This window comes from Pyrus communis, chromosome 8 (genome assembly GCF_963583255.1).
Source record: "Pyrus communis chromosome 8, drPyrComm1.1, whole genome shotgun sequence".
NCBI classification, from domain to species: domain Eukaryota; kingdom Viridiplantae; phylum Streptophyta; class Magnoliopsida; order Rosales; family Rosaceae; genus Pyrus; species Pyrus communis.
Genome location: NC_084810.1, coordinates 20,830,447 through 20,854,858, shown reverse-complemented (window position 1 = coordinate 20,854,858; position 24,412 = coordinate 20,830,447). Strand labels below are relative to the sequence as shown.

Genomic DNA, 24,412 nt, shown 5'->3' with positions numbered 1-24,412 from the left:
CATATTTGTGGTAGTTGACATGTTCTCCAAGTATCCTCATTTCCTTTCGCTATCACATCTATACATAGCCTTCTCAGTGGCTCAAGTTTTCATTGAACATGTTTTTAAACTACATGGAATGCCCACTTCCATAGTTAGTGACAAAGATTCCATTTTTATCAGTTCATTTTGGAGATAATTTTATAAACTACAAGGGTCAACTCTTTGCCTTAGTTTCGGTTTCCATCCTCAAACTGATGGCCAGACTGAGGTTCTCAATAGATGTTTAGAAACAAATCTCATGTGTTTTTCTAACTTGCAGCCTAAACAATGGTTGAAATGGTTACCTTGGGCGGAATTGAGTTACAATACTTCTTTTCATTTTGCTGCAAAACTCACACCTTATGAAGTAGTATATAGGCAGCCTCCACCACATGTGCCTACATATGAAGCTGGTACAACTAAGATCGACTTAATGGATCATTGGATAGAACCAGAGTTCTATCCATCTTGAATACTAATTTGGAAGCTGCTCAAGCTAGAATGAAAATTCAGGCAGATAAGCATAGGACCAAAAGATCATTTAAAGTTAGAGATTTTGTTTATCTCAGATTGGTGCCCTATCAGCAAAGATCATTGTCTTTGCATGCCTTTTACAAATTACATCCTCGACTTTATGGACCTTTTGAAATACTTGCTAAGGTAGGGTCTGTAACATACAAGTTAAAGCTACCTGCTCATTATAAGATTTACCCAATTTTCCATGTTTCTTGCCTTAAGAAACAATTGGGCACATCTGTCTCTCCAACTGTTCAATTACCATCAGTTCAAGATGCAGGACTGTATCAAGATGTACCTGCAAGTTATCTTAGCTAGAAGAATGGTTCAACAAGGGAATTCTTCAATAACTAAAGTTTTGGTTCATTAGAAAAATCATCCTTCCGAAGATGCATCTTGGGAGAATTTGCAGGACTTGCAGATCAAGTTCCCTGATTTCTAGCCTTGAGGACAAGGCTACATTTCAAAGATGGGAGTAATGATAGAAGACCAAGTGGCAAATGTGATTCATGTGATTGTGACAAGTGTCCTAATCTTAGGGAGCGAGTTGTAATAAGAAATTGTTAGTTGTAACTGAGATGTTGTTTGTTAGTTTTCTTTTATTGGATAAGCTTTAAACAGAAAAGCTACTATATAGCTTCTGGTGCAAGATACCAAAAGGGTTATGAGAAATACAATTCAGTTCTTCTTCTTTTAGTAATTCTTATAGCAATTCTAGGTCAAGGTTGATTTAGATTCTATCATTTATACCTTCTGTCTCTTTGAATGTCAAATCATCCATTAAATTGATAAGTGTTTTGTCAATGTGATACAATTTCAATATCTTTGGGTGCAATATGAGACAATTGAAACTTTGTAGCCCATTTTGAAAATCACCCTAAACATGGAGTGTATAAAAATTAGTTAACCCTACCTTCAATTATTTTTAAACCTTTAAAACACTTTTAAAATTTTTATCTTTTGTATAATCAATGTGGCAACATATTATTGGACTTATAAACCCTACATTATACGTATGCTTAACTAGCACATTAAGGGCGTGTTTGTTTGCCATTCTTAGCCTTTACTGAATTGGACTAGACTAACATCTAGTCTAATTATGTGTTTGTTAGCAGTAGGGATTAGCATTAGTGGGACTAGGAGGGACTCATCTCCATTAAAGCCTTCACTAGAGGGTCTTAGTGAGACCCTCCAAAAAGAGCCGGACTGTTAAGACCAGCTTCGTTCGCCCCTCTAATCCTCTGTGAGCTTCGTTGATCTCGCACTTTCTGCTTTCAAACCCATGCATCTTGTCTTTCGCACATCAACAGCAGCAGTAGCAGATCGATGACTACGTCATCAAATCGATCTCGCCTTTCTGTGGAGGTGACGCAGAGGGTTGATGGGTTGTTTCTGAGGAATTAATCGACGGCGGCGACTCAGGCTTCTCTCTTTCTGGAGTCCAGCCTCTTTTCCTCTCACAGGTAACGACTCAAGGTACTCTCTTCCTCCTCCTCCTCTTCTTTTCCTGATTCAAAACAAATCCAAAGTTCAAATTGCAGATTGAGAATCTGCAGCAATTTGCAGGCTGAGGAAAATTGAATTATTCGCAGTCTTGTTACTGTGAAGTTTTAATATTTCAAAGTTTCAATTTGCTGCAGATTTAGTGGAGATTTCTCTCCTAATTATTGGATACTAAATCTATTGGATATTAAATTGAATTATTGTTCCTTTTTGTCTGCAGCTTCTCGAAGTAGCACAGAAAAAAATGGAGTTTTAACCTTGAATTATCAGTTTGGTATTTAAGGTCTGGTGGGATTAGTCTGAAGAAAAAAATGGTGCAAGAATCTTTCAATGGGAGTAGTCTCTGTAAGTTTATGCAAATGCAAATTAATTGAATTTTCATTTACCCTCACTTTGTTAATTATGTTGATTCAAAAGCAGTAGCTTCAAAAGCAAAAAATTAAAAAAAAAATTATGTTATTTTTTTTCTTTTGTTAATTATCGATTTTTAGTCCGACATTGTTTCAAACGTTTCACTAAATTAGTCCAGGTTAGTCTATTCTAAGCCAGTCCAACTTAGTCTCTGAAACTAGTCCAGTCCGAGCTAACAGAACACTCGACGATATCCAAACTAAATGACTAAATTGATGTGAAGTAGTCAATTTTAGGGATGACATTGCTTAATTTTGAATTTGGAAGTCCAACATGAAGACTTTGGTTCATTTTAAGGATCATTTGATAAAACCTCATTAGGGACAATGATGCCATAATTCAAGTCACTTCAATCCCAGGGCCAAAAACTACAACACCAACCATGCTTCTGTACAATCTCAATGCTCCTCATTTGACTAGTTCAACTGGGTTGAGCCACAAAATAAGCTACAATTTACAACTAAAACTGGACACTGAAACTAAGCACATAAGTTTGTTGGTATTTGACAGTTTACTAACTCAATACCAAAATATGTGGGTGATAAGTTTACAAACTCTATCACACCTCTTTCACTTTGCACTCTCAAATAAAATTGGACAAAGAAAGAAATAGAGAAAGGAGGGAAGCAACAAGTTTTGGCAAAACACTTGGACTTTGATATATGAAAAAAGGTTTACAAACTATTGGAATAAGAAAGCTTACAAGCTTCTTCACAATTGGAAGTGGGATTTGGATGGGATGATTTACAATGCTTGAGAGCTTCGGTATTTATAGCAAACCAAATGATTAAACTAAGATTATTTATTACCACACAAAACACATTAATTGCACCTAATAATTTTTATTCAACCATACCTAACATTGCCTAACTTTCCATGCCTAACTTTGACATTGATTTTCAACAATAGCTAGCTTGATTTGAATTTCCAACACACCTCCTCAAATCAAAACGCCTTCATTCCTAGCATTTCACGCAGTAGCCGGAATGTTTCAATTGGCAATGGCTTTGTGAAGATGTCTGCCACTTGTTCCTTGGTGTGACAGTAGACAAGTTCAATTGTCTTTTGCTTCACATGGTCCCTTAGAAAATGGAATCTGGTATCAATGTGCTTGCTCCTTCCATGTTGAACAGGATTCTTTGCAAGTTTGATTGCAGACACGTTATCTACGTGAATCACAGTGGATTCCACTTGTGGATGACACACTGACTTCAACAGATTTCTTAACCAAATTGCCTCACACACGGTTGAGGCTACAGCAACATACTCGACTTCACATGATGACAAAGCAACAATTGATTGCTTCTTTGAAGTCCATGAGAAAACTGTTGATCCTAGAAAAAACACATAGCCAGTTGTGCTTTTCCTTTCATCTTGGTCACCTCCCCAATCACTATCTGAATAACCAAATAATTTTGCATCTTCACCAAAATTATAAAATAGACCATAGTTTAGAGTACCTCTTATGTACCTCAAAATTCTCTTGGCGGCCAGCCAATGAGACTCCCTTGGTGTTTCCATGTATCGACTCACGAGTCCAACACCATAAACTATATCAGGTCTTGTGATTGTAAGGTACCTTAGGCTTCCAACGAGGCTTTTGTACACTGTTGAGTTTACAAACTCACCCTCTCCTCCTTTGGACAGCTTCAATCCAGTTGCGACTGGGGTATTGACAGTGTTGCACTTGTCCATATTGAACTTCTTCAATATGTCTCTCATGTACCTTTGTTGAGAGATGTAGATACCATCACTTTCTTGCTTCACTTCTATGCCAAGAAAGTATGACATTAATCCATTGTCAGTCATCTCGAATTCACTGAACATGGATTGCTTGAACTCATGGAACATTGCCTCATTGTTTCCTGTAAACAATAAATCATCTACATAGAGACAAATAATTAAGAACTCCCCTTTTTCACCATTCTTCATGTAAACTGAATGCTCGTATGGACATTTCTGAAATCCATTTTGGTGAAGGTAGTTGTCGATCCTTGAGTTCCAAGCTCGTGGTGCTTGCTTGAGGCCGTACAAAGCCTTCTTCAAACGATACACCTTATCTTCTTCTCCTTGTACTTGGAAGCCTTCCGGTTGTTCCACGTACACTTCTTCCTCAAGTACTCCATTAAGGAAGGCTGACTTGACATCTAGTTGATAAATTTTCCATTTATGATGTGCGGCAAGAGAGATTAGCAATCTTACCGTGTCAAGTCTCGCAACTGGAGCATAGACTTCATCATAGTCCACTCCATACTTCTGTTTGTAGCCCTTTGCTACAAGCCTTGATTTGTATCGATCCACACTCCCATCTGCAGTGCGTTTGATCTTGTAAACCCACTTGACACCAATAGCCTTCTGATTTGGTGGGAGCTTTGTCAGCTCCCAAGTGTCATTCTTCTCGATGGCATGGATCTCTTCTTCCATGGCTTTCTTCCAACAATCTTCTTCCACAGCTTCATTGAATGAGAAAGGCTTGTGGTCTGCATACAAGCAGAAAAGGTTGGTTTCTTCTTCTTCTTCTTGTCCATAAATCTCTGTGAGACTCCTTAACCTCACTGGAGTTGAGGAGCTGCTTTCCTCACTAGATGTAGGACCACTCCTTGCAATTCTGTGCACTGGAGTTGTTGTGATTGTTTGAGCAGGCTGTTGCTCAATCGGTGGTACAACTTCTGGTTCTTCAAAATCAGTGGAGACGATCTTCTCTTTACTGACTTCTTTGTTGTTCCACTTCCATGTCTCTTCCTCACTGAAGATGACATCTCTACTAACCACTAGTTTGCCAGTTAGTGGGTTGTAGAGCTTGTATGCCTTGGACTCTTCACTATAGCCCACAAAGACACACTTCTCACCTCTATCATCAAGTTTCCTCCTCTTGGCTTCTGGAACTTGAGCATATGCAACACACCCAAAAATTCTTAGGTGTGTAACATTCGGCTTGTATCCACTCCAAGCCTCTTGTGGTGTCATCCTCTTGACACTCTTTGTTGGACATCGATTCAACAAATAAATCGAACAAGCTACAGCTTCTGCCCATAACTCTTTTGGCAAATTCTTCTCCTTAAGCATGGACCTTGTCATGTCAAGGATGGTTCGATTCTTTCTTTCGGCTATCCCATTTTGCTGTGGGGTATAGGCAGCAGTAAGTTGATGCCTAATTCCTTGCTCCTTGCAGTATGCTTGGAAAGCATTGGAGGTGTACTCTCCACCTCTATCTGATCTCACAGCCACAAGCTTGTGGTTACTTTCTGCCTCTGTGAGTGCCTTGAACTCCTTGAAAATTTTTAGGGCAGCTGACTTCTCCTTGAGAAAATAGACCCAAGTCTTTCTACTGAAATCATCAATGAAGGTAATAAAATACCTATTACCTCCATAAGACATGGGATCCAATGGACCACATATATCAGTGTGCACCAACTGCAGTGGTGCCTTTGCTCTCCATGTATCACCAACAGGGAACGATAGTCGTGCTTGCTTGCCAAGCACACAACCTTCACATACTTGGCGTGTGGCTTCAATCTGGGGTAGACCACGAACCATTCCTCCACTTGACAGCAACTTTAGGCCATTGAAATTAAGATGGCCAAATCGAAGATGCCATTTCCATGACTCATCTTCCATTACACCGATGTTGCAGCTTCCAATCTTTGTGTTCAAATTCAACGGAAACATCCGGTTCTTTGACATTCGAACACGTGCAATAAGCTTTCTCCTTGCATTCCTGAGAGTGAGAAGCATGTTCTCCATATGTATAATGTACCCTTTCTGGAGCAGTTGACCAATGCTCAGAATGTTGCTCTTCATACCTGGTATGTAGTAGGTATCGGAGATGTATTCTTCTCTTCCATCCTTCTGGATGATCTTGATCTTCCCTTTGCCTTCAACTGGCAACTTTGAGGAGTCACCAAGACTTACAGATCCATAGGCCCCTTTTTTGAGTTCGGCAAAAAACTTCTTCTTTCCACACATGTGATTGCTTGCACCAGAGTCCAAATACCAAACATCTTGTTGGCTACTGGAATCATGGTGTGCTAGTAAGACTGTAAGTTCTTCATCAGTATTTCCACTTGATTCTGCCATGTTGACATGCTCACCATTTTTATGTGAACATTCATTGGCATAATGTCCATATTGCTTACAGTTGTGACACTGGATATGCGCCTTTCCTCGAGTAGATCTCCACTCCTGAGACTGACCTTGATTTTGTGCATAGCCTCGACATCTTCCTCGGGCTCGTCCTCGGCTACGGTTGGATGAGCTCCCACGACGTGAGTTCCACTGCCCACGACCTTTATTTGGTTTGTCAATATTCAACTTTGACTCCAAAGCTTGCTCTAGCGTTGTGGGGCTTGCATTCTTCTGAATGCGTTGCTCGTGAACTAGGAGGGATCCTAGTAGTTCTTCTGCGCTCATCACCTCCAAATCCTTGGATTCCTCAATGGCAGTCACCACATGCTCAAACTTAGATGTGAGTGACCGGAGTATCTTCTCCACAACTCGTACTTCATCGAGTCTCTCGCCATTTCTCCTCATCTGATTTACTATCACAATGAGCCTTGAGTGATAGTCGGAGATGCTCTCCCCTTCATTCATATGAGCAGTTTCAAAATCTGCTCGAAGTGATTGTAACCTCACTTTCTTGACTCGATCTACTCCTTTGTAGATTGTACTGAGTGTATCCCATACTTGCTTGCTCGTTGTTGCTTCTGCAACCTTCTCGAACGTTGAATCTTCCAAACCCTGGTATAGAAGATACAGCGCCTTTTGGTCCTTCTTTCGTAAGTCCTTGAGAGTGTTCCTTTGATCCGCAGTATATACGGCTTCTTGCTCGGCAGTGGGTACAACATACCCACTACTGACAACTTCCCATAGCTCCTGTGATCCAAACAATGCTTTGAATTGGATGCACCATCTTTCGTAATTTTCTTTCTTCAATGTGGGAACTTGGAGTTGCACTAAGTTGGACGCCATAACTGCTGCACCTGCCAGAGTGGTATTCTGGCTCTGATACCAATTGTTGGTATTTGACAGTTTACTAACTCAATACCAAAATATGTGGGTGATAAGTTTACAAACTCTATCACACCTCTTTCACTTTGCACTCTCAAATAAAATTGGACAAAGAAAGAAATAGAGAAAGGAGGGAAGCAACAAGTTTTGGCAAAACACTTGGACTTTGATATATGAAAAAAGGTTTACAAACTATTGGAATAAGAAAGCTTACAAGCTTCTTCACAATTGGAAGTGGGATTTGGATGGGATGATTTACAATGCTTGAGAGCTTCGGTATTTATAGCAAACCAAATGATTAAACTAAGATTATTTATTACCACACAAAACACATTAATTGCACCTAATAATTTTTATTCAACCATACCTAACATTGCCTAACTTTCCATGCCTAACTTTGACATTGATTTTCAACAATAGCTAGCTTGATTTGAATTTCCAACAAAGTTGAAACGCCCACGCTGTTTGATTAATCCAACAACTCATTTTGTTCAGTAGTCCGACTTCTGCTGCATTTGATTCCAAGTCAATCTTGAAGTGGCCAAACATACAAGAAAGATGGCAGGCAAGAGAGATACTTTGATCGGATTCTGTTCATGCCGAATGAAGCAAACATACTGAACTGTCGAGCAAATGCACTGAGCGATGCCGGCAACTAGAGCATAAAATTGAGGAAGACTACCAAAAAGCCACCACAACATTCCGAACCTCGATATAACAGCCTTTTCCTTCTTACCCTTGTGAATAAGCTCCCAAATGCAAGTGAGCAGAGATGCAAAAGCCAACAGCATGCCAATCAAAGCATACTGAGGTTTTTTGGGTGATGAAGCCTGATCAAATGCAAGTGACAAAATCTCTTGGCAAAGGCTGGCCATCAGTAAAAAGGTCCACTTTGTTGAAACAACCTATACAAAAAATAATCATTAAAAACATTCATACATTTTCTTTTTTCGGTTGCAAGTGATATTATACGCTAAATTCATCTGAATTGCGGAGATGAGGATGCAAACTTTGGTGCAGTGGGGGAAATACAATGCTCTAGTCAACTTGGCTAAGCCCAAGTCTGCAAGTACGTTCATTCTTAAAGCTTAAAAGAATATTTATGCATAAGAGCATGCTGGTTGATTATGGTTATGAAAGTTGAAGATGTTTCACCTTTGAGAAGCTTTTACCACTCAAGAATATTTCATCTGATTTGGGAAACTTCCCGATCATGCCTTTAATCTCACATGTTCCCTAGCATGATTAAAGAAACAGTTGCATGAACAAAACAAGTTATTTATCAAATACAAGTGTAAGTGTTTCCAATTTTGACTTTTAGATAATGTTGCTTTTGAAATAAAATAGATCTACTTACTGTGTTTTCCGTTAGAACATGCTTCACATATTCCTTGTAAAACCACAATCTGCTACGCTTTCCGGGCTCAACTAAAGAATCTTGGCGAACTATTCCTTTACCCATTTCTTCTAGAGATTCACTCACCCAAATGTGATCGTCTTTGATATTTATGAGAGCCCTTTGGACAAGTACTTTAACAGTATACTCGGGATTGAGGTGACAACTTTCTAGCATTTTTATCACATAATTCTTATATTTTCCATTTAAGAAACATGCAATGTCAAGAAAAACTTCTTTCACCTGATCTTCTAACACATTATAATTTATTTTGAGAATTTCTTGGATATCTAAGTTTGGAACTCTTCTATAACCATCTAATGCAGTTTTCCACTCATCGACGCTTCTACCACATAAGAATGAACCCAAAACTACGAGAGTCAATGGAAGCCCTTGAGCAAATTCCACTATTGTGCTTGCTAGTTTGGCATAATCATCTGGAATTTTATTTGTTCGAAAGGCATTCCAACTGAAGAGCTCTAAAGCTTCATCAAACTCTAATCCCATGACATTGTATATTAGATCAACTTGATGAGCGGTTAGCAGACGCTTGTCTCTTGTTGTTATGACAATTCTACTACCCAAACCAAACCAATCAGACCTTCCAGCTAGTTTATTTAACTGGTCTAGCTGATCGACACCATCAAGAATTAAGAGGACCCTTTTGTTGCTCAGCCTTTCCTTTATCACTTGGATTCCCTTATCAACATTGATCACCTCCAATTGTTTCCCCCCTTGTACATCAGAAAGAATAATATTTTGTAGTTGGACGAGGCCTCGACTTGTCATCGACTTTTCTCTAACATTTTCCAAAAAACAGCTACCGTCAAAATTATGGGCAATTGAATTGTAAACAGCTTTAGCAACTGTTGTTTTTCCTATTCCCTCAGTCCCCCATATACCTACCATGCGAATATCATTTACCCCAATACCTAAAAGCTCACTCATAACCCGTAAATGAGAGTCTATTCCAACTGGATAATTTGCTACGTTTAGATATTTACGGTTTAACACTTGTACTGATAACTCTTCAACAAAGTTATGAATAAATTTAGATTCGTGCCTGCAAGTTAAAAACATAAGAAAATTTTAGTTAAATAGAAAATTTAGCAGTGCCTATGTTAACTCCGATTTGCTTCATGAATTTTTAATTCGGTTTTGAACAGCCTTATCTTTTTTTAAATGTCATTTTTCCCTCTAGTACCGTTCTAATCTATCAATTTTTTCCATCAAACTGAGTGTTATTGTTTGTCGTTCGTTCAAGAAAGCGAAGCTTACAGAAAATGTGATAAATTGAATGTCAAACGTGTATATATATTGAAACTAGTTTAGTAAAAGGTAGGGTTAGAATCATACCCCTCCAAGAAATACCAGCCATCCAGATTTGTTGCTTCTGTAAGAGCTGTTCTCCACCTCAACACCTTCTCCATGTTCTTGATGTACTTGGATTCAAAATCAGCTAGTGCCTCGCCAAAACTTCCTTTTTGGTAACGTACATCCAAGGGATCAACCTTGTAATAAATTGGCCAAACTATTTGCTGCTGAGATTCCTTACATTGGAGGATCTTAACCAGTTCCTCCAAGCACCACTCCGAGGACGCAAAGTTTTCAGAGAATACGATGACAGAAACCCTTGACTCTTCAATAATTTTGACAAGCGTGGGGAATGAAACTTCTTCTCCTCTTCTAAAAAGGTAGGCTTTGATTCCCTTTTGAATAAAATTGTTGTGCAAATTGTATGTGAAATTGTTGTGTGTATCCACGCCTCTATAACATATGAAGATATCGTATTTCCATAAATGGTTGACGGAAGAAGAGGAGGAAGAGGCTCCTTGCCTAGTGGTCATTGTAAGAGCTGGCTATATCTTTATGCGAAAGGCTTATTCGACTCTACTCATATATATATACATACGTAGTTGGCTGCCAACAACTTTTTTTTGTTAAAAAAAAAAAATGTTGGAGAAATTTATAATTAGAAAATAATATTTTCTCTAGTAAGAAGCGCGTAAATATTAGACAATTTGTCTAGCATCACATTTGCCAAACAGTTTCCAACTAATTACTTGGTACATGCAGGCGTGGACTAACTAGTTCAGTCATATTTTTTTTCTAAAAGTTCTGGTTTGACATTCGGACGTCATTTGAAAACTTAATTAGTTTTGAATATATAACTGATGAGTCCATATTATACCATATATTTTACCCTTATCTTAGTATTAATATCTTAGTTATTTTGGTAGAATTTTGATACTTTGATATATATTTTCAATGTAGGACATTTGACTTCCTCTAGAGCAAAAAGTGATCAAACAGATGAATTTTGGAGTGATTCCAATTGGAGGATGTTCTTGATTCTTTCAAGATTATTGTGTCAAAGTTTCAGATTTTTCTACCAAGCCGTTTGACCGTGACGATGAAATAAAGGTCCAGCGCACAACTTTTCCAGATTGACGCTTCTGGACATTTTGGGTATTTTGGAGGTTAAGATGACATATTTTGAGGAAGATTCTTTCTGAGGATTTGTAGGGGACGTCCCCAGCTTTCAAAAGAGACTTTTGGGACCAAATCGGAGTCGATTTGGTTGGTCAAAAGTCTGATTTTCTGAGAAGTTTCAGTTTAAATAGGAAACCTTTTATTTTCTGTTTTATTATTTTAGTATGTTTCCTAGTTTTATTCTAAGACTTTTTAGGGTTTTATTTTGTAGTAGTATAAATAAGTCTTTTTAGCCGTTAGGGTTAAGAAGGGAGGGAGAAGAGGAAAAGCACAAGCCTTTGACAATTCAAGTTTATTTTCTAGGTGTTTTCTATCCTTGTTCTTAATAATATTTTTTTTTATGATTGTTCATAACTAAGTTCTTTTGCTAGGACGAAACCTTGAGCCTTAGTATGAATATGTGATTTATTAATTTGCTTATGAATGGATGCATGCTTGCTTTGAATTATTAATCATCGCGATTAAAACTATCTAATTGTCTTAGTGATTCGCGACCATTAAGATTTTTAGTAATTGAGGAGGGCTTTTTGTGATTTTTAGTGATTCGCGACCATTAAGATTTCTGTTGGACCATCACCCTGAAAATTGAGGAGGGCTTCTTGTGATTAGTAATTGTAAGTTCACTTAAGACGAACATCATGCTCTTAAGGGTTGCATGGTTGTTCAAAGGGTTTTCACAAAGCTTAATGAGTCTTGCATGTTTATATTTGATATGAACATCACAGATGGGTTGCATGTTAGATATACGTTTTCGCTTGAACATCACAAGGAAAATATACATTAGGAAAACTTAACATTCAAAGCATGTGTATGGAAATTCATAAGTAATTAGTAAAATTGCGTAGAATTGTTAAGGGGACGGCGGAACCCTAGGCTTTACAAATTGACTTTCTTTAAATTGACCTCTAGTTAATTTCTTTAATTGTTTTATTTTCAAATTCGTTTTTATTATATTAAATTCTAAAATCAACATTTTCTAAACTTTGTTTTCAATAATTAATTAAGAGTTGGTTTTAAACACAAATTATTCATTCAATCTTAATGGAAAATGACTTTGCTTGAGCTGTTATACTACGACAACCTTGTACTCTTGCAAGTATTTTTAAGTGTTTTTATCCCTACTTTTGCAGGTGATAAAAAATCCTATCAATAACAACTACCATCAAAATGGCAGTTTCGATGCGAACAAGAGTAGGAGTGAACCGTGTACAGAAACCCTTGACTCTTCAATAACTTTGACAAGCGTGGGGAATGAAAGTTCTTCTCCTCTTCTAAAAAGGTACGCCTTGATTCCCTTTTGAATAAAATTGTTGTGTGTATCCACGCCTCTATAACATATGAAGATATCGTATTTCCATAAATGGTTGACGGAAGAAGAGGAGGAAGAGGCTCCTTGCCTAGTGATCATTGTAAGAGCTGGCTATATCTTTATGCGAAAGGCTTATTCGACTCTACTCACACACACACACACACATGTAGTTGGCTGCCAACAACTTTTTTTTGTTAAAAAAAAAATGTTGGAGAAATTTATAACTAGAAAATAATATTTTCTCTAGTACGAAGCGCGTAAATATTAGACAATTTGCCTAGCATCACATTTGCCAGTTTCCAACTAATTACTTGGTGCATGCAGGCGTGGACTAGCTAGTTCAGTCATATTTTTTTCTTTCTAAAAGTTCTGGTTTGACATTCGGACGTCATTTGAAAACTTAATTAGTTTGAATATATAACAACTACCATCAAAATGGCAGTTTCGATGCGAACAAGAGTAGGAGTGAACCGTACACTACCAGAAAATATTATTTTGCCGACAATTTCTAAGCCGACTAAGTAAGAATTTGTCAGAACAGCTTTCACCCGACAGATTTTTTTGCTTTGTCAACTAAACGTGTGTACCATGGTTAAGATTTTGGGGTAAACTCTTCCAAACAACTTATTGGATCACATCCGGATCCATTTTGTGGGGATCCTAGGGATCCCCACATCTTAGCCGTTCATAGTGTATCGTGCAGTCAGAAATCATTTGACTTTTTTATTTAAAATTAAACACAAATAGTATCTAACAAAAACTGGCCGCACGATATACGATGAATGGTTAGGATGTAGGGATCCCCATAAAGTGAATCCGAAGAGGATCCTTTTTCTTAGTGTTATTGCCTACGAAGTATTTTGTCGGTAGAGAAGTTTTTAGCCGAGAACTTGGCTTCGTTGGGTAAGGATTTGGTGAGATTTTTCCCACCTTCTTAAAATTTACATTTGAATACTAAATCTAATTAGAAGTAAATTTTTTACGGTTAGGGCTTTTTAAATTTTTCCAATTACATTTAGAGTATACTTTCAATACTTAATTATATATTGAGACAACACTTTTTAAAGATTTCAAGAATTGACATTTTTAAATTCCGCGTAAGATGGCGTCATGTCTGATTTTTCCGTTAGAAATCGACGGTGATTCAAATCATTCGAATTATATTTTTGTTTTCTCTGCTGTTTTTCTTTCTCTCTGAAGTTTATCTATTCCAATTTATATTTCGTCATCTCCCTCAATTATCTCTCGCCATAATTTCTATTCGAATCATTCAAGTTTTCTTCCAAGGTAAGTGTTTATCTCACGTTTATCTCTCTGAATTTTATGTATTCCGATTTAGATTTTCGAAGTGTTTGTGTGTTTTTGAATTTATTTTGGTTTAGATTTTGAAAGAGTCTCTGAATTTTCAATTTTTTTATTGGTCGCATTTAGTTTTTTTGGATTGTTCTTATTTTTTCAATCACGGTTTTTTAGTTTTGAAGGTTTTGATTTGGTTTTGAGCTTATTTGATCGAGTGTTTGGCGAATGTGATTTTTCATTGTGATGGTTTTGGTTTTCATTGAAATTCCTTTTGTTTTGTGAAGTATAGTTATCATATATATTAGTTTATGCAGCATCAGTTCATAGAATCGTGCAGAATCAATTGGTATAAGTTTTTTTTTTTTTGGGGAGGGTTGGGGGCCCATAAACATTTAATATTTTTCAAAGTAATACGTGTGCATCATAAGTGTGCAGCATCAATTTATATAAACATTAATTCTTAATGTAATATGTGTGCAACATCACTGTCCAGCATTAGTTTTATATAATAATTTATTTTTAACGTAATACTTGTGCTGTATCAACTCATAGAAACTTAATCAGTTGGCATAAGTTTTTTTTTGGGGGGGGGGGGGGGAACCCCCCAATAAGCATTTAAATTTTCAACTTAATATTTGTGCAGTATCAGTTTTATTTAATCAACATAATACTTGTGCAACATTAGTTTATATAAACATTAATTCTTAATGCAATACGTGTGCAACATTAGTTTATATAAACATTAATTCTTAACATAATACGTGTGCAGCATCATTATTCATCATCGGTTTTATATAATCATTCATTTTTAACGTAATACTTGTATAGTATCAACTCATAGAATCTTAATCAGTTGGCATAAGTTTTTTTTTTTTTTTTTCCAACCGGGGGTGGAGGTTGTGGGGAACCTACCCCTTTAAGCGTTCCTCCCAACCCTTTAAGCATTTAATAATTTTCAACTTAATACTTGTGCAGCATTAATGTTATTTAATCAACATAATACTGGTGCAGCATCAGTTTATATAAATATTTATTTAAAGGACCATGATTAAAAAATTTTGCAGCATCAGTTTTATTTAATCAACATAATTTGTGCATCATCAGTTTATATAAATATTTATTTAAAGGATTATGGATTAGAAAATTGTGCAGCATCAGTTATTTTATTTGCATATATTTGTGCAACATCAGTTTTATTATGCCGATAAGTGTACAACACCAGTGTGCAGCATCCTTGTTGGCGTTTTTTGTGTTGCACTGTTTTACAGATATTTGTGCAATATCAGTTTTATTTATTATAGATTTACATTTTAGAATGCATAGATATATACAATTATTTATGTGCATCATCAATTTAACTTTATTTATTTATATATTTTTGTGTAGATCATGTCCGTTGTTAAAATTTTGAATGTATATATGAAAACTGTGCATTAGTTGTGCCGCTTTATCCGCATACTAGTTATGAGGATTTGTATGGACAATTGACTTTGAGGTTTCCAAGTTTGTCATCATGAGGCTTTTTGTTGAAATACTCCTTATATGGAGGTGAACCAAACTGTTTATTAGAGTGTAATGAAGATATTCAGACAAATCTTCTGGTGAATAACTTGATTTCAAATCCAGTTGTTGATGTTTATGTTCAAGCTAAGCAGGAGATGTCTATTGTTTCTACTAGTAGTGTGTTGTCTTGTCTTAGTGAAGCTAGTAGTATTGGAGATGAGAACCAATTTTTGGGTAAGTATGACTCTTATGGACCTCACCATTATGCAACAAATGAGTTACAGAGTTATATTTCTTATGAGAGTCAAAATTACGAAGATGGTGCAGTTGAGTTTCGTAGAAAACTTGAACAATACTCTATTGAGGTTGGTTTTGATTTCAAGTTCACTAGAAATGATTGGAAGAGTGTTATTGTTTGCTTAAAGAAACTGTCGGAGAGGTGTCAATAATGTGTTCATGTCGTTGTGCAACAGCCTTGTGGTTGTTTTATTATTAAAAAATTAAATAATATTCATACTTGCACTGGACGTATTCGTTAAAAGGAGAATAAAAGGTTTGCCCCTTCTGTTTTGTCTTCTTTGTTGGCTGCCAATGTTCGTTCAAATCCGTCTATTAAGGTAAAGGATGTTATGAGAGAAATGAAGGAGAGTTATGGTCTTGATGTGAAATACCGTGCAGCTTGGCGTGGCAAAGAGATTGCATATAATGAGGTTAAGGTGATGAGGCTCTTTCATTTGAATTTTTGCCTTGGTACCGTGATGAGTTTGTGCGTGTTAATGATGGATTGCTTTATGCATTAGAATTTGATAATGATAGTAATTGATTTGAAAGGTTATTCATTTCTTTTGGAGCTTGTGTTAAAGGATTCCTATGGTGTAGACTAATGTTGTTCCTTGATTGTACGTTTTTAAGGGAAGATATATTGGTACTCTTCTTGGTTACTGTGCTAAAAATACAAATAATGGTAAGTTTTTTTTTTAAGTTTATTAAAGTGCAACATCAGTTTAATAATGTGCAGGATCTGTTTATTAAAGTGCTGCATCAGTTTAATAATGTGCAGCGTCTGTTTAATAATGTACAACATCAGTTTAATAATATGCAACATCAGTAATGTTTATGTGCATAACCTATTTTTTAAGTTATTAAAGTGCAAGATCAGTTTAATAATGTGCATCATCAGTTTAATAATGTGCAGTATCTATTTATTAAAATGCTGCATCAGTTTAATAATGTACAGCATCAGTAATATTTATGTGTAGAACCTGTTTTTTGTATAATTATAAAAAAAATTTATATACATATATTTTTTCTATGTGTTATGGTATTGTTGACATAGAAAATAAAGAGAATTAGACGTGGTTTGTTGAATATTTGGCTTAGATATTAAATTACCAAAGAAGGAATATCACGTTTATTACCAAACGACATCATGGACTTTTGAATGCTATTCGCAAGTACTTCCCTGCTGCTTCTCATGGTTTCTGCGTTATACATTTAAGGAAAAATTTGGAGAGGCGATGTGCAGGTAATAAATATTTGAATGATCAATTATGTGAATATTTCAAGAATTGTGTATATGCATGTAGTGTTGAAGATTTTGATAGAAATATTAAGAAAATAAGAAGTGTTGGCGGAGATATTTCTGATTCATTTTTAGATGATATTCTAAAAGAGCATTATTCTATTCTACATTTTCGAGGAAATCGGTGGGATGAAATGAGTAATGCAACTACAGAATTATTTAACGCAATGATCTCTGAAGAGCGTCGGATGCCTATTCTTGATTTGATTGAATCAATCAAATGGAGGTTGATGGTCATGATGTCTGACAAGAGGCGTGTTTCAGAGAAGTGGTTTTTTTTTGTTATGTCAAAAAAAAAACAATGATCTTAGAGGTTTTGTTCAAGAAGGTAGTCATTGGATTGTTAGTTGGTCATTTGATGATGTGTTTGAGGGTTGTGGAGATAGGAACTCTTTTGTTGTTATGTTGGATCAATACCAGTGTTCATGTGTTCAATGAAAGAATAAAGGATTCCCTTCTGCTCATTCATTGCAAGTTATTCTGCATAATTATCGTGATATTGAGTATTTTATAGATGATTATTGGAAAGTTTCTTCTTATAAACTAAGCTATCAGTTTCTTATTGTCCCCGTTTTTCACTTGAATAAGCCCACTTTTGATATAAACAATGTAAGGCATGTCAGGCTTTAGTTTGATTTTTGTTTTTGTTTTTGAGTATTGGAGTTTTTTTTTTTTTTTTTTTTTTTTTTTGTATTTTTGAAGTTTGTTATCAAATCAGGTTTTTTGATATTTTTCAATCATAATAAGTTTTTGATTTTATACAGAATCAAGTTATACATTTTGTATGCAACATCAGTTTGTTGTATTTTGCAATTTTTTGTTATCCAATTTATGAAGAATCAATTTTTAGCAATTGAGTTTATGTTTGTATGAATATGAGACTATTTTTTAACATAATACTTGTAAAGCATCAATTTTAAATAATCAACGTATTATAAAGCATCAATTTTAAATAATCAACGTATTACTTGTGCAGCATCATTGCAATATCAGTATGCAGCATCAATTTTATATAAACATTATTTTTCGAAGTAATATTTTGTGCAGTATCCACTCATGCTTTTTTTTTTTTTTTCCATTGAAGGTCCTTTTGTTTTTTGCAGTATAGTTATTATATATATTAGTTTGTGGAGCATCAATTCATATAATTGTGCATAATCAGTTGGAATAATTTTTTTTAGGGGGTTGGGTGGGACCCTCATAATAAACATTTAATATTTTTCAAAGTACTACGTATGCAGCATCAGTTTTATATAAACATAAATTTTCAACGTAATATTTGTGCAGTATCAACTCATACAATTTTAATCAGTTGACATAAGTTTTGGGGGGTTGGGGGATTGGGGGATTAGGGGGGTTGTTGACCAATGAATCCATTGATTCAAAAGCGTGGGATGGGTAAATGTCACGTATGATTAATTGATTTCTTACTTATATTACTCTATTTTTATTAATATCGTCTATAATAATTGATGAATCAAATGTTTTCAATTGAATTTATCCTTTCAATTGGTTGGTATTTTTGAATCTCACCCTTATTTTTTAACATCCATGAATGATAAATCATAGCATAGATCGAACTTAATACTTTGGATCCAGCATCACTTTTTCAACGTAATACGTGTAGAGTATAAGTGTGCAGCATCAATTTTATATAAACATTAATTTTCAACGTAATACTTGTGCAGTATCAATTCGTAGAATCTTAATCAGTTGACATTAATTTTAAACTTCATGCTCCAGCTCCAGCTCAATCTATGATTTATTATTTGAGATGCAACATCACGGTGCACATAGTGGACTTCCCGCTTGTTTAAGCATTTTTAATCTTTTCACATTTTGGCTATTTGTTTGATGTAGTACATCACAAATACACTACAATAGTCTCTGTAAAATAAATTTGCATAATTAGCATGTATCATCAGTTAAAGCAGACTGATGCAGCATCAGTTAAAGCAAACTAAGTATACAGCTTTAGTTGTGGAAGAATATAGCTTCAGTATACAACATCAGTTATAGTAGACTCATTCAGTAAGCAGAATTATTATTTTCTATGGAATCTAATGATTGGTGTAGAATCATTTTATCATTGAACATTTATAACTGAGTATCAGATATACCAGAATTATAATGTAGCATCAGTTATACCAGACTTAATAATGTGCAGTATCAGTTATACCAAACTCAGTGTGCAACATCATTTTACTGTCTTATTCATTACAAAAATTAGTTGAATCTTAAATATGTAACCAAAAACAGTAAGTCAACTAGAACAATCAAAATATACAATTATGCTTACGATTCAAGCTGAATATAACATTGTTTATCTTCATCCATCTCAAAAGTTGCATTTGTAGGGCTCTTTCGGATGTAGTCAGTTGTTGAACTTTCCTTTTCATTTAATGGCAAATGAAATAATCTGTCTCTATTGTTGTATCATTCTTCAACCATTTTGACATGTATACAAATTAAGCTTATGTTTCAAAAATGTACTAGGAAATCACTAAAAATATAAACAATAATGAATTTACACTTACCACTTTATATGCATTGTTATTGTGGATGTTTGCTTCACCTTCTTGGAGGTTTTTTCTGTTAAAGTTGTAAAATTTGAAATGTCTTTTCTCTGTGTCAAACACAACCAATGTGTAGTGTTCGTGATTTAGAAGAGGTATAAAGATTTTTCGCGCAACTCCCATTTGCTCCTTTAATTGCTCCTCTAAAATGTGTTTTAATTCTTTCATTTTGGCTTCATTGTTTTCATAAGTGTTGAAGTTCATCTGTTTATCCAAAACATAATTAGTATATGGACAATCAATATGCAGCACTAGTATTAATCATCAATGTGAACATGTGTATGAAACATAAGTATGCAACATCAATGACATTGAATAGATTTTGTCTAAATTCAATATCTATAACTTACAAAGAGATTGACCAAGAAGTAGAAGTTTTGATGATCCAAACTACTTTCTTGGTCTCTGAGGATGTAGTTGTGTGCATCAATAACGGTATTTGTAACTCTCTTATCTCCAAGAAATCAATCCATTTCTTCTTTCATCACAAAATTGTCATAGTAACTGAACTCATTTTTAGTTGATGACCAATATATGTCCCTGAAATACAATATACATATAAATATGTTAATCCAGAATCAGTATTTTGAAGTATAACAGAAATTATAGATTTATTTGTAATTTTTTCTTACACTGGTGCTTTTTCCTAGAAAATGTTAATGGTTTTTTTGTCCATTATTGATAGGAGAAAGTATGCTGGATAGCCTTTCCACTCATTCGATTCTCTTATTTTCTCCATCGCAGTGTAATATAATTGCATATCTGCCTTCTCTTTTCTAGGTTTTTACTTGATGCGCTTGACCATTGTTCGAGTTTGAGGTTGAATAGGTGTTTAAGATTTTGTTGGTACTTTTTCTGGAGTTTGGGGAACCTATTTTGACTGAATATCTACCTCTTGATCATAGGCGATTACGATTTTTTCCCCTGTTTTAACAGATTCGCTTTCAGTTGCAAATTCAGTAACAGAATCTTGATGAACATGTTTATCAATTTTCTTTTGTTTTTCTAGTTCAATCTCATTGATGAAACCTAAGGTTTTGTTTAGCTTAAAAATTTCTTCTTGTTGCTTCTTCACCAATTCTTCAAGAGAAATTTTCTCAGCTTTTAGAATTTGAAATTTCTCTCATTTTTTCCATTTTTTCTTTGTTTAATGCATTGAACTCAGACTGCTTCTTGTAGGATTTTTCTTGATGCCATTCAAGTTCATTCTTCTCCTTCAGTAGCCCTTTGTTCGTTTCCATCAACTTATTCTTTTCTTCTTCCTATTTTTCTTTTTCTTGAGTTCACTTTTTTCTCAAGTTCATTCTTCTCTTTTAGTGCTCTTCTTCTTGAGTTCACTTTTCTGGTTTTCCAATTTTTTCTTCTTTTTTTTGCAACTTTTTGTTTTCTTTTTGCAAAGCATCATTCTCTTCAACTATTTTTGCAATAACAGAATTCTTATAGTGGCATATGTTGATAGCATTATTCAACATCTGAAGCTCAAGTTTCGACCTCATTTTCCAGTACTCTGCAGCATCTGTTTGGCTTTGAGATAACTATTCTTGTGTTAACTCGTCTTCTGAGTTTTCACATTCCCATTTTTCTTCACCCGTAAGATGAGCAAGAAATCATTTATAGAATGTTTGTTGCTTCCTTGTCTTGATTGTCAAATCTTCGGGGAGAACTAGCTGTTGAGGAACAGATGCTGCATTTCTTTCTTGTTCCTTAGCTTGAACTAGCAATTGAGGGACTGAGATGCTTGGACCTACTATTATCATTGCCTTTTTTTGCACTATAGGAACTGATTCTTGGATTTGCATTGGAGGAATTGATTGTTCAATTCATGCACCTGGGGCCTCTTTTGGTACTGCCTCTTCTTGTTGGAATTTAACCACATCATCGATAACCCTATCAATTTCAGTCTCGTCTATGTCTGTGATGTTCGCACTTCTTTCTTCATTTTCAACACTTTGATAAGCAAAATCATGTGCAATATTTTGTTCATCTTAGACTTGCTCATTTAGATTTTGGGAGTCATAGATACTCTGATTATCAACCAATGTGTCAAAGTGATCTTCATTTTCATTTTGTTTTCCACCCTCTTCCTCTTGATTGTATTTAATGTAAAGAATTAAATGACAAAGATTTAGTATGCAGCATTAGTTATACCAGACTTAGTGTATTTTTTAGCATGCATTAATACTTATACCAGACTTAGTATGCAGCATCAGTTATGCCAAACTTAATATGCAGCATTAGTTATAACAGAATATTAGTATACAACATCAGTTATAACAAAATATTAGTATGCGACATCAGTTATACCCAACTAAGTTTTTAGCATGCATTATTACTTATACAAAAATTAGTATGAATCATCAGTTATAACAGAGTTAGTATGCAACATCAGTTATAACAGAATTAGTATGCATCATTAGTTATAACAGAATATTAGTATATAACATAAGTTATAATAGAATATTAATATGCAACATCAGTCATGGATTATTAGCTTGCTTTTGGATTTTATTATTTTGTCTGCCAGGTTATCGTCTTGACTTTTTAACTTATCTTGAATTTGTTATTTTGTCATCCACGCAGACAATGTCATTTAAAATTCCTCATCACCTGTTTGATTATTGCATTTGTCCGACACATCTGAAACAGTTATTTCATCATCATCATCATCTTCTTGTTGTTGAACATCAATCATCTCATCATCAGCAACAACCTTTAGAAGTTTAGGTGTCACTATGGTTTCATCCTCATTGGCTACTTGCTCAGGACCCACTACCGTTTCAACTTCTTCAGGATGAAGCACTAATTTGTTTGACGATTTAGCTTTCTTGGCTTTTAGTCCATTCTTAGCTACTTTCTTTTCCATTTTCTTCTTTTTTTGACGCAGGTGGAGGATCAACAAAGTCATCATCATTATCTTCTAGGTGCTGTTCAATTAACTCTTCAATTTGTTTTGCATTGTCCATCTGTGAAATGATTGACAATGTAAATGCATAATTGTGCAGAACCAATTTACAAAAAGAAAATAGAATCAGAATTAATTTACAAAGTGCAGCATCAGTTCAAAGTCAAGCATCAGTTCAAATTGCGGCATCGAAGCTAGACGGTTAATGTTTTTACTCACAAAATTTAGACGCATATTCATTTTCTTTTTCAAATGTTTAAGAATCAATTTAGAAACTGAAAGTACAACCAGAATTAATTTTACAAAGTGCAGCATCAGTTTCAAACAAGTGCAACATCAGTACAAAATGCAGCATTAGTTCAAAGAGCAACCTCAATTCAAAGTACAACATCAGTTCAAATTGCAACATCAAAGTGCAGAACATCTTTTCACACAAAATACATGTAGAATCATGTTTTACATAAATGTGATTGCAGTATCAGTTTTACCTCCAAATCTTCATGTGCTTCTTTATAGAATTTTGCATGTTGCCAAATCCTACTTCACTGCTGTTGGTGAGTGTTTCTCCCTTCCTTTTATTGGTTTAATGATTGTGGTGTGATCACAAATACAATACTGTAAATAAAATAAAAGTTAGAGATTTGTATATTTTTGTAAAATAAGACAAAAACTGTTTTATTATTATTATTGTTATTAGTTTTTGTTTGCTTACCAGTAAAAATACAACAGTGCCATTGACTTTTTCTCTTTTGTGTTCTATCGATTGATTCCATCAAGTATCTTGCTGTTTCCTTGGCCCAATTGTATTGATTTATGTTATCAATAGAGTTGCAATTCTTGGCCAAACTCCAAGGGAGTTTCCCCGCTGAGCTCCCAAGCAGATTTGTGTTGAGCAAATACAGAATTATATGGCAAGCTGCATCTTGATCCCCTTCTGTTGTCCTAGCATCAAATGCAACTTGAATTTGTTTGTGCAATTTCTCTTCTACCAATTTTTGTCATTTCTGAGAAGTATTTATCAACAAATCTGTTTTCTTTCGGCTTTGGGATTCTGCAGTCTCTTGTTGACTAAGGGGTTTCTCTACATCAATTTGGGATCTCAAATATGTGTTGGACATCATCAGCATTTACTTTGCAATATCTATTTTTGAATTTGAACATTTCCTTTTTAGTGTCATACCAGTTCACTATATGTATAACATCTCATTTTGATTTCTTCATCTGTAATTCACCTTTTATGTAGGCTTTTACTAGTCTGCCAAAAAATGACTTATATATGAATGCCAAGAATTATGATTTTTCTTCAAGTTTGGCTTGAGCTATTGTATTAGTTATACAAAGGCCAAGAGGTTTAGCCTTATTTGAGTATAGTTCTCATCTGTTGCTTGACGCTTTACGACAGGAGAAACTGATTTCTTTTTTATTGCAAGATTTTTTTTCATTTGTCGTCATCTTCATAAAAAAAAAATGATCATGAGTATAATAAATTATCAGATAATAAGAAGTCATATAAATGACAAACTAGTTACAAAGGGCAGATACTTAGCACACAATAATTAATTTACAAGGTGCAGCATCAATTCAAAGTGCAGCAAACACTTGATAATACATTCATTGTTTACAAGTGCAACATTAGTACAAACTAGATGCTTAGCACACAAGCTAGATGCAACATCACTAAGCACGCAAGCTATATGCAGCATTCCTTAGCTCGCAAGCTATATGCATCATCACTTTAGAAAACAAGTAGATACATCATCACTTAGCACACAAGTGGATGCACCATCACTTAGCAAACAAGGTAGATACAGAATTAGTTGTTAATGCACAATGTAGATGCATAATTGTGCAGAACCAATTTACAAACGGAAAGTAGAACTAGAATTAATTTACA

The 24,412-nt window shown here is 35.0% G+C and overlaps 1 protein-coding gene and 1 long non-coding RNA gene across 3 annotated transcripts; one reads left to right on the top strand and one right to left on the bottom strand.

Annotated features, from left to right (window-relative positions):
* Positions 1-1,701: 1,701 nt before the first annotated feature.
* LOC137741474 (uncharacterized) lies at positions 1,702-9,144 on the top strand. Of its 2 annotated transcripts, none has more exons than XR_011069302.1 (3): positions 1,702-2,013; positions 2,261-2,385; positions 7,957-9,144. It is a non-coding gene; the product is annotated as an uncharacterized lncRNA (long non-coding RNA). The 2 variants fall into 2 exon arrangements; XR_011069301.1 differs by having other exon boundaries at positions 7,954-9,144.
* Positions 9,145-9,344: 200 nt separating this feature from the next.
* Positions 9,345-10,701, bottom strand: LOC137743111 (disease resistance protein RPV1-like). Its single transcript, XM_068483017.1, has 3 exons — positions 10,226-10,701; positions 9,456-9,917; positions 9,345-9,351 (listed from the first exon to the last, which is right to left on the bottom strand). Exons 1-3 carry the CDS (start codon positions 10,699-10,701, stop codon positions 9,345-9,347), a joined length of 945 nt encoding a protein of 314 aa, XP_068339118.1.
* Between the last annotated feature and the right edge of the window lie 13,711 nt (positions 10,702-24,412).

Excerpts from the sequence above, each read along its gene's own strand:
- LOC137743111 (XM_068483017.1), bottom strand. The coding sequence starts at position 10,701 with ATGACCACTAGGCAAGGAGCCTCTTCCTCCTCTTCTTCCGTCAACCAT. Across the intron at positions 9,918-10,225 it reads GCAACAAATCTGGATGGCTG|GCACGAATCTAAATTTATTC; the intron begins GTATTTCTTGGA and ends TTTAACTTGCAG.